The sequence below is a fragment of the Sinocyclocheilus anshuiensis genome, unplaced genomic scaffold, assembly GCF_001515605.1.
Source record: "Sinocyclocheilus anshuiensis isolate Anshui unplaced genomic scaffold, SAMN03320099.WGS_v1.1 scaffold287, whole genome shotgun sequence".
NCBI lineage: Eukaryota > Metazoa > Chordata > Actinopteri > Cypriniformes > Cyprinidae > Sinocyclocheilus > Sinocyclocheilus anshuiensis.
The window spans coordinates 872,087-881,508 of record NW_015552557.1 but is presented as its reverse complement, the minus strand read 5'-3'; the positions used below and the strand labels follow the sequence as shown (position 1 = coordinate 881,508).

Sequence of the window (9,422 nt, the reverse complement as noted above, 5' to 3'; positions counted from 1 at the left end):
TATGGTTTAAACTACTGTGGTTTAAACTTTTTTTTTTGTTGTCAGAACATGATAAAAACAGTTGCCAAACAGGTTATCATTCACAATCTAGCGACTTACCCAAGAGGTGGGCGGGGATGGGACCCTTGAGGTTGATGTATTTAGGACCATAGTAGTTGTAGAGCTTTCGGCGGACAAAGGCATGCAGGTTTTGGTAGAGAGGTTCCAGCTGTTTAAACAGATTCTCTAGGTCTTGTTCAAAGGTTGGAGATTCGTACCAGGAACGCCAGTATGCGCCTGTATCGTTAACGCCTAAGGAGAACAGATAAGAATAACGGGCCATCAAATCTTTCATTCTTTATCTTTCTCCCCCCTCCAATCATCCAAAATAATTACTCACTCACCGTCCATCCGAGATGCCTTGTTGCTGAGCTCCACAAACTCAGAGTAGAGGGATCTGAGTGGGACCCCTGAGGCGTTGTGCCAGCCTTCCCAGGCATACAGAAGCCTCTTATAGCTTCTTGAGGTAGCCATGATTTCTGTGAGCTCTAAAACTCACATAAATAACATAAATGCATAATAATTAAATGAATAGTTCACCCAAAATGTACTCACCCTGAGGCCATCCAAGATGTAGTTGAGTTTGTTTCCTCATCGGAGCAGATTTGGAGCAATATTATGGATAGATTACTCGCATTTTTAGCCAGAAGCAATGGCTTGAAGTTAAAAACATCTTAATGATGGATTTGTTCATTACAAATGCAGATTTTCACTTCACAAGATGATAATTTGGAGACGTGTGGATTACTTGTGGGTTATTGTGATGTTTTTATCAGCTGTTTGGACTCTCATTCTGACGGCACCCATTCACTGCAGAGGATCCATTGATGAGCAAGTGACATAATGCTAAATTTCTCCAAATCTGTTCTGATGAAGAAAAAACTCATCTACATCTTGGATGGTCTAAAGGCGAGTACATTTTCAGCAAATTTTCATTTCTAAGTGAACTATTTTTAATGCTATCGCTGCAGTAAAACAGCTTCCGGTTCAAGTTTTAGGATATGCTGAGTCTTTCAAATGAGCCCCAGATGAAGAAAGGGTGTTTGTTTACAACTGTGTAACAAGTTTTTGTGGTTCACAGAAGCTAAATCAGTGGAGTTTCTCAGGAAAAGCCTTGAATGGAAGCTTTTAGGAGCACAGGATACAACAAATGTTGATTTTAGCTTTGGATCACATGGCTGGATCCATGAAGTGGAGGACAAGAACAATAGACAAGAGTTAATGGACATCAGCTAGAATTTAGTGCTGTGTATTCATAGAGTCAGATTTACTGCAGTTTTTTGTGTCTTTTTGGTTTATGTGTATTTGGAGACATCCATTGCCGTTATAAGCAAGTCATTTCCACATGAATGAAACACTCTTAGAACAAACGTGATTTCACCCAAAGAAGCAGTTAACAGATAGTTCTGGATTTTGAATATTAGAGAGATTAATGATGTTATTAGCAAAAGCGAAACTGTGTTGTTGTGGTGTGACACGGATGCAATGGTGCACTCTTCAGATAAAAGCAACCTTTTAAGATGAGCTAAACACTTCAAGTGGAATGTTCTGTTAGGGAAAAAAAACATAAACCTAACAGTGCTAATGTAAACAAACATTTAGTAAAGTTAAATTTTGAGAATAAGGCAAGTGAGGTCAAGTGGTGGGGATTTTAGAAGAATTTTTCTCAGGTTTCTCAGGTTCTCGGGTTTCTCAGGTATGGGTCACACTTTCTGACTATAAACTACGACTTTTGCCTCAAACTCAATAAAATTGCTCAATTTGCTGCTTATTAATAGTTAGTAAGGTAGTTGTTAAGTTTAGGTATGGGGTTGGATTGAGGGATCTAAAATATGGTCATGCAGAATAAGGCATTAATATGTGCTTTATAAGTACTAATAATTAGCCAACATGCTAGTAATATACTTGTTAATAGTGAGAATTGGTCCTTAAAGGGGTCATATGATGCTGCTAAAAAGAACATTATTTGGTGTATTTGGTGTGATGAAAAGTGTTTATGCGGTTTAAGGTTAAAAAAACACATTATTTTCCACATACTGTACATTATTGTTTCTCCTCTATGCCCCGCCTTTCTGAAACGCGTCGATTTTTACAAAGCTCATCGGTGGCGGGCTTGCGGCAACCACATGTGACGACCCCGGGCTGGACTCCGCTTCGTCCACGGTGAAAGCCGATCCGGCGATCGACAGCGCGAAGTTGATGTATTTCCTCAGCGACCAGCACGGATCAGCTCCAGGCATGACGAAGCGGATATCGTCCTCTTTTGGAAGGCCAGACAAAGTAGTTTCGCATTCATAACGAAACACAGCGCCGTCACGACATGGCAGCGGCAACAATACTACAGCGAGAATAAAAGTTACGCCTTCTTTCTTTGCGTGAACATTTGGGCGGCGTTATGCAAATCTTAAAAAAAATAGTCGTTGAATCATTCTCTACTGTATGTTTCTCAGAGATTTTGTTGGCTGAACAAAAATGAATAAGTTGCTTAGTATTAACTTCTTTTTATTGTGAACTATTGTGTAAAAGCAATATGATCATCACAATCAGGTTGTTGTCCAGATTATAGACTAAACAGCAACTTTAGCTATAAATAAATGTTTTTTAAAGCTGCAGAATTGCCCTTTGGAGAATGTAAACAATAAATGTAATTAAATGTAATCTGTCTGCAAAGGTGTTATTGCTACTTTTGCATTCTTAAACCATCTATAGCTTGATCCTCATGCATCGAGCTTCAAACCTCAAGCTTATCTGAAACATGATTCTTTTGTTGTATTGCAAGCACTTGTAATTCCTTTTGTGTACTTGTGTGTATTTTCACCTTCATTTTGACCCTTACTGACACACATCAACAAAGTGTTGGAAGCGTTTCTCACCAGGCTCCAAAGACCAGCATTCCTCTGAAGGACACACCTTTGCAGTTGAGTAGATGCTGTCCATCTGGCTCAGAATGGTATTGTACTAAGAAAACAAAGAGAGTGATCAAAACACATCTTGATGCATTGTCAAGATCATCTTTCACAGCTCCAGTGGTCAACTCACCTTCTCTCTCTCAGCAGTTGGGAGATTGGCGGGTCCCAGAACATTGATATTATTGATGATTTTCTTCAGGTCTGGATTAGTGAAGGTATCCATGAGAGAATCACTGAAGGTAGCCTTTGCTTTTTGACCCCATGCTTCTGTGAAAGCCTGCTCCTCCAAAGATGCAGCAATCTGAAGGAAACAATGAGGAGAGTCTGATTATTCCATGTAAAATGACCCACAGACTCTCATTAAATCTAAAAAAAAAAAATATATATATATATATATATATCCATAAATGTATCATGGATTTTTCTCATTTAGAGTCATTAAATTAAGAAATTAATTTCAAGATTTAATGAAATTTTATTAAATGAAAACTGATCATATTTTATTTTTATATATGGCCTGTGTATTTCTTCATTAATTGTAATAATACTAATGCAAACCTTCATTTCTGAAAACAACTCTAACTTACAGTGAGTCAGCAGATGTTGATTCAGTAACCGCTCAGATCGGTTCAGTTCAGTAAGAGATTGTCAGACTGATTCAAACTTGTCTTTTGAACTATTGATTGAATTGCTCATTAAATTAACAGTCTTATAAGAGTCATCTGTTTGGGAATCAGGCTACTCTAGTCACACTGTATGTTTTTTATTCACTAAAAAGAAATGACTCATAAGAGTCATTTATTTGTAAATGGGAAAGCACAGGTCGCGTTGCATGTTTTTGAATCGCTAAAAAGATTCGCTTCATAAGAGTCATGTGTTCAAGATTCAGACTAGTCATGCTGCTTAGTTCCCTTTCAGTCAGTCACATTCGACGTTATGTCAGTGACTGACGAATTGAGATCCCAGTTCGTCAGTCACTGACGTAAAGTCTCCATTCCCTCCTTCAGGGAGCGAGGGTTACATACGTAACCGAGACGTTCCCTTTCAGTCAGTCACGTTTGACTTTACGTCAGTGACTGACGAATTGATATCCCAATTCGTCAGTCACTGACGTAACGTCTCCGTTCCCTCCTTCAGGGAGCGAGGGTTACATACGTAACCGAGACGTTCCCTTTCAGTCAGTCACGTTTGACTTTACGTCAGTGACTGACGAATTTGGATCTCAATTCGTCAGTCACTGACGTAACGTCTCCGTTCCCTCCTTCAGGGAACGAGGGTTACATACGTAACCAAGACGTTCCCTTTCAGTCAGTCACATTTGACGTTACGTCAGTGACTGACGAATTGAGATCCCAATTCATCAGTCACTGACGTAATGTCTCCGTTCCCTCCTTCAGTGAACAAGGGTTACATACGTAACCGAGACGTTTTACTTCACTGAAAAGAAGCAGATCATAAGAGTCATTTGTTTGTGAATCAGAATGCACAGCTTGCATTGTATTTTTTTTCTGATTCACTTAAAAGAACTGGCTCATAACTGAGTTGCTATTCTTTTCCACTCAGAAAGACATTACAAAGCGAATGCAATTTCTTGTTGATGAATTGTATGCTTTTCAATAACTTAGTCTTGACCTAGCAGTTATCGCATGTGCTCTTACTTAACGTGATGCTCTTGTAGGAGAAATGGGGTTGAGTCTTAATAACTGCGTCAAGTTCCCATATCTCTTTCCCTTCCCATCTCTGCATTTTCTGTTAGTAATCATTTCTGGCTCTTGCTCAGTCCTAGAACAGATTTGAGTTTCTTTCATTCTTGTTATGTTTTCAGTAAGAGCTTGAATTGCTTTTGCAGCAACAAGGAATGAAATGGGGTAACTGAGTTCACACCATCCATCAGTTTATTCTTTGGATCCTGACAGGAAATAATTTCTTTTGGGGAACACGAATAGCACCTAAAACAATACAAACTGAAGTATAAAGCACCTGCTAGCTCATATGCCATAAAACAGTAGTGTGCCTGCTGTGGAGAGCTGTGGAACACAAAAGAAGATTTTGAGGAACGCTGGTAACCAAACAGTTTTGGTGACCATTAGCCTCCATTGCATGGCCAAAAAAATACTGAGACATTCTTCAAAATATATTGTATATTTTTTTATGTTCCACAAGAAGAAAGAAAGTCATAATGTTTTAGAATGACATGAGGGTGAGTAAATGATAACAGAATTTACTTTTTTTTTATCCCTTTAAGACAAAAATGTTTGCACAGAGTTTAGTCTATTCAAAACCAATGTTTTATGCATGCATGGCTTTTCAAAGGCGGAGCTTCATCACTAAATAAATCATATATGACCGCCAAGTTGTGGATGTGATTTTGCTTCCAAATTAATGTGATGAGAACAAAAATTAATTATTTGAATTGTTCTCATGAGCTTTGATGCAAAAATAAGCAATCCAGACAGATTCACGTACAAATGATTAGTTTAATTAATTGCTCAAAAGAATCACAAGTTACAGGTTTGAATGAATCTGATGAATCATTCACTGAATGAACTCACTGACCTGCCAGAGCTATTAAGGATTCAAGTTCTGATTAATTTGCTGAACTGTGAGTTATCATTACTTTTAGTGATGTACGTTTACGTCAGGATGTTAAACTTAAAGCAAGATTTTTACAGACTTATTGTTCAAAAACAGGAAACACAAAACACCATTAGTGTGACCCACAACTCTGAAATAATGCAATAAACATGAACTAAAACACATAAAATGCATAAAACATAAAATGTTACATAATTATTTAAATAGTATATTATCAGTTCTGCATCATCACACAAAGTTTCACCAAATGTTTTACCTGCAAAAAAAAATTAAAGTAACAATATTTTGCTGTACATACACATGTTTGGTGTTATTATATGTTATGTATTATTTTGGTGTAAATTAAATGCAGTTTAATACTCTTTACTTCCAAAAAAGTTATAAAAGTTATAAAAATAAAATAAAATAGATTTTTTTAATATGTATATTTTATAAAAAAAATATAAAATAAACAATTGTTAAAAAAATGATTGCAGTAAATTTACATGTATGTTTCTAAAATTATTGATCATATATGTTAAGGCAACAGCAAGGTTTAATCTAGCATTTTTACAATGTTTTTCTGTTAAAATCCCTAACATTTTTAGTGTCCATTCTTCCTAAAGGTTTGTTGTATCCTAGGCTTGGGTGTGTTACTCTTTCTTGATGTTTTACAGTGTCCTGCTGTGGACAGTTTGACCCCAGCATCTCTTCTCTGTTATGATAGCCACAGGGCGGGTTGACCCTGTCACACGGTTGCACTCATTAGTTCATGGGGTGATGCCTTTGTTGGCCCGACTGGAGATGAGCTTCTATCACTGATTAACAAGCTGGTGACATGTGCATTTATCTCTATTATCTCACATCGTTCACTTGCATGTTCACACTCGGTTTTCCTCAGAGATAAAGACAGCTAGCTTCTTGTTTTTTTCACCTCTTCTTCCAAGGTCCCATTTGTTCTGTCATGTTTATGCAAGAATGTGATGATAAGTCAGAATAGGGTGCAAGGTTCAAGGATTGACATGAAAAAGTAACATCATAATGACATGTGTCTGACACCATAAAAAGGGTGATGAACTCAATCAAGCGTGCACTTGGCTCTGAAACATCCCTGCAAACCTCCCTAAACATTGTTGCTTCCTTCTCTCTAACTCAGAGAAGAGTGTATACCCGTTTTCCACCTCATTGTGTCTTTGAAGGATCTAAACTGTTTTTAAAGGGCCAGTGTGTGCTTTTTTTCTGAGAGCTTTATTTTAAGGGGCTAATTAAAAGATCTCTTGACTGATTCCAGCCTCCTCTGCTGTTTGATCTGATGTACTGACTGGTCTCATTCACTACAGAAATGAAATTATGGACTACACATGGCCACTCTGCCAATGAAGGCGGAGTGGCCTCCGCGGAGTGAGATGTATGGGAGGGGTGTGGAATTCGCTGCATGAATAATGCAGACTCTCGGGACGCATTTACATAAACATTTCTGGTGGGGGGGTTTCACAGACATCTGGCACAGATTAGATTTTTGCTATCTGATTTAGGCCAATTTCAAATGTGGTTCTACTGCTGCACACTCTAAAAGATAATTCAGTGGCTTTGCAAGTATCGCAGAAATAAATATCTATGCTACCTTAATGAAATCACTGAATATTAATTAAGTATTTTATTTATGCTGTGCACTCAACAGTTAATTCTGTCTCAAATTTACATCTATTGCCTATTGCTTGAGTTTATTTCATTATAAGAAACTAGTATTTGACTAATAAATGATTTAAAAAAAAAGATGTACTCAATATTTTTGTACAAAATATTTGAGAATGGAATTATCAAATATATTATTAAAATATATCTTATTATTATTAAATTATATTGTTTACAAATTAAATAACTGAAATGCCATAATTGCATAGTAACAGTGCATGTACTGTTAACATACCAAACCCTATAAAAGTTATAGTTGGATGTGAAATGTCTAATAATAAAAGTGTTTCAAGAGTAGAACTTGGCATTAGCAATACCAATGTCATGGGTTTGATTCCCAGGGAATGCACGAACTGCTAAAATACATACCATAAATGCAATTAAAGTTGCTTTGGATAAAAGTGTCTGCCAAACGTATTGCATATAATGTCTAATATTTTCATTTATTCCTGTTATATATTTTTAGTCCGATACATCCTGATTTTGTTTAACTTTAGTGACTAAATGTGAAAAATGTGTCACATTTCATCACATTCGTCACAGTGTTGCCACATGAAGAAAGTAAGAAAATGAATAAGAGAAAAACCAAAAAAAATGTAATCACATAATATTCCACTCTATGCTGTGTTTGTTTCTGTGTTTTACATTTTTAAAATTATCATCAGAAAAGCTCATTTACACATCTGAACCTGCGGAATGGTTTTTATCATTTTAATGTAATGCAGCAATTTCGACTCATTTATGCATTTTATTTGCAACATGTTCGCATGATGTCATGCACTGTGTCATGATTCATTTGGGGTCCTGGCTTTCCACACAATCACGAAATCCAAGTCCAAGTGGCATTCTGTCACACTTTTTCAAGCTGCTTGGAAGTTGGAAATTCCAATGTTCTCATCTAATTTCATTTGCACACATAAACAGCTTTTCGCTTGTGCTATTCTAAATCGCTGCAGTTATCAACAGTGCCTGAAAGGCACATCAGCATCTGCTACATTAGCATAACCTCCGTCAGCCATCTGTTGAATGCACACCACCAAGATGCCTACGGTCATGATGACTGCGGAAACAAAAATACCTGCTCCAGCAGCCATGAGCGGCGACCTGTGACCGCGGCCTCTGTGGAATGAGTGCGACGGGCGTGTTGCTTTGATACAGCGCTGCTTCATCTTCATACACAGTCAGGGTGAGCCCCCCCTCACAGAAATAACCTGGCCTCACGCCCGCCACCTCCAATAGAGATGCCCGAAACAGAGGCTCTTTGATCACCTCGTTTGATGTTTCTGAAATAATAGACATCACACCAGGCATCGCTCAGGTTCTGCCCAGCTCTTTTTTTACGGATTTATTTTTATTTGAGGTTTGGTTCGGATGTTTAGCAGCGAGTTTGAGTCGTTAGCAGTGCCAGCACCCATTTGAAAAGCTGCGAGCGAGTGTTGAGACAGCTGTGAAACCGTGTTGAGACAGCTGTCTGAAGGAGGCGTGTGTGTGTGTGTGTGTGTGTGTGTGTGTGTGTGTGTGAGCAATGGTGAAATACCACCTCGCCTTTGCATTCATCACACTGGCATCCGGTCTATATAAACTTCTGTTTTACTGTGTTGAACTGAACCGAAGTGCTTTTTCATTTAAACACAGATTGGATGGAGAAGCAGTTTTAGTAAACATCTTGTTTAACCATGCTGCGATGTTATTAGCTTTTCTTTCTACCAGTATCTGATAGGGACACACAAATATCAGTTATTGGCTGATATTTTGGTAACTCTTCACAATAAGGTCCCATTAGTTTAAAGGGATAGTTCACACAAAAATGACAATTCTGTCATTAATTACTCATCCTCATGTAGTTTCAAACCCGTAAGACCTTCGTTCATCTTCGGAACACAAATTAAGATATTTTTGATGGAATCTGAGAGCTGTCTGACCCTGCATAGACAGCAACGCAACTAAAATGTTCCCAAGTCCAGAAACATAGAAAGGAGATCTGTAAAATAATCCATGTGACATCAAGAGTTCATCCGCAATTATACGAAGCTACGACAATACTTTTTGTGCGCAAAAGAAAAAAAATAACGACTTTATTCAACAATTCGTCTCCTCCGCATCACCCTGGTGCCATTTCGGAAAGTATCCGCTGGACGTAAACAGTGTATGCTGTTCTGAGTCAGCTGCGTCATGCCGGATCTGTTTCCTACGTTGTTGTGATTT

At 37.8% G+C, this 9,422-nt stretch overlaps 1 protein-coding gene across 1 annotated transcript in view; it reads right to left on the bottom strand.

Annotated features, from left to right (window-relative positions):
* The window catches only part of LOC107664635 (angiotensin-converting enzyme-like), a 35,909-nt gene that overhangs the window by 20,976 nt on the left and 5,511 nt on the right, over positions 1–9,422 (bottom strand). The window contains exons 2-5 of the mRNA XM_016455253.1: positions 3,079–3,249; positions 2,913–2,997; positions 384–527; positions 100–291 (exon numbers count right to left, since the gene is read on the bottom strand). Of these exons, the coding sequence (XP_016310739.1) occupies positions 100–291; positions 384–527; positions 2,913–2,997; positions 3,079–3,249 (592 nt within the window). The remainder of the gene's footprint in view (positions 1–99; positions 292–383; positions 528–2,912; positions 2,998–3,078; positions 3,250–9,422) is intronic.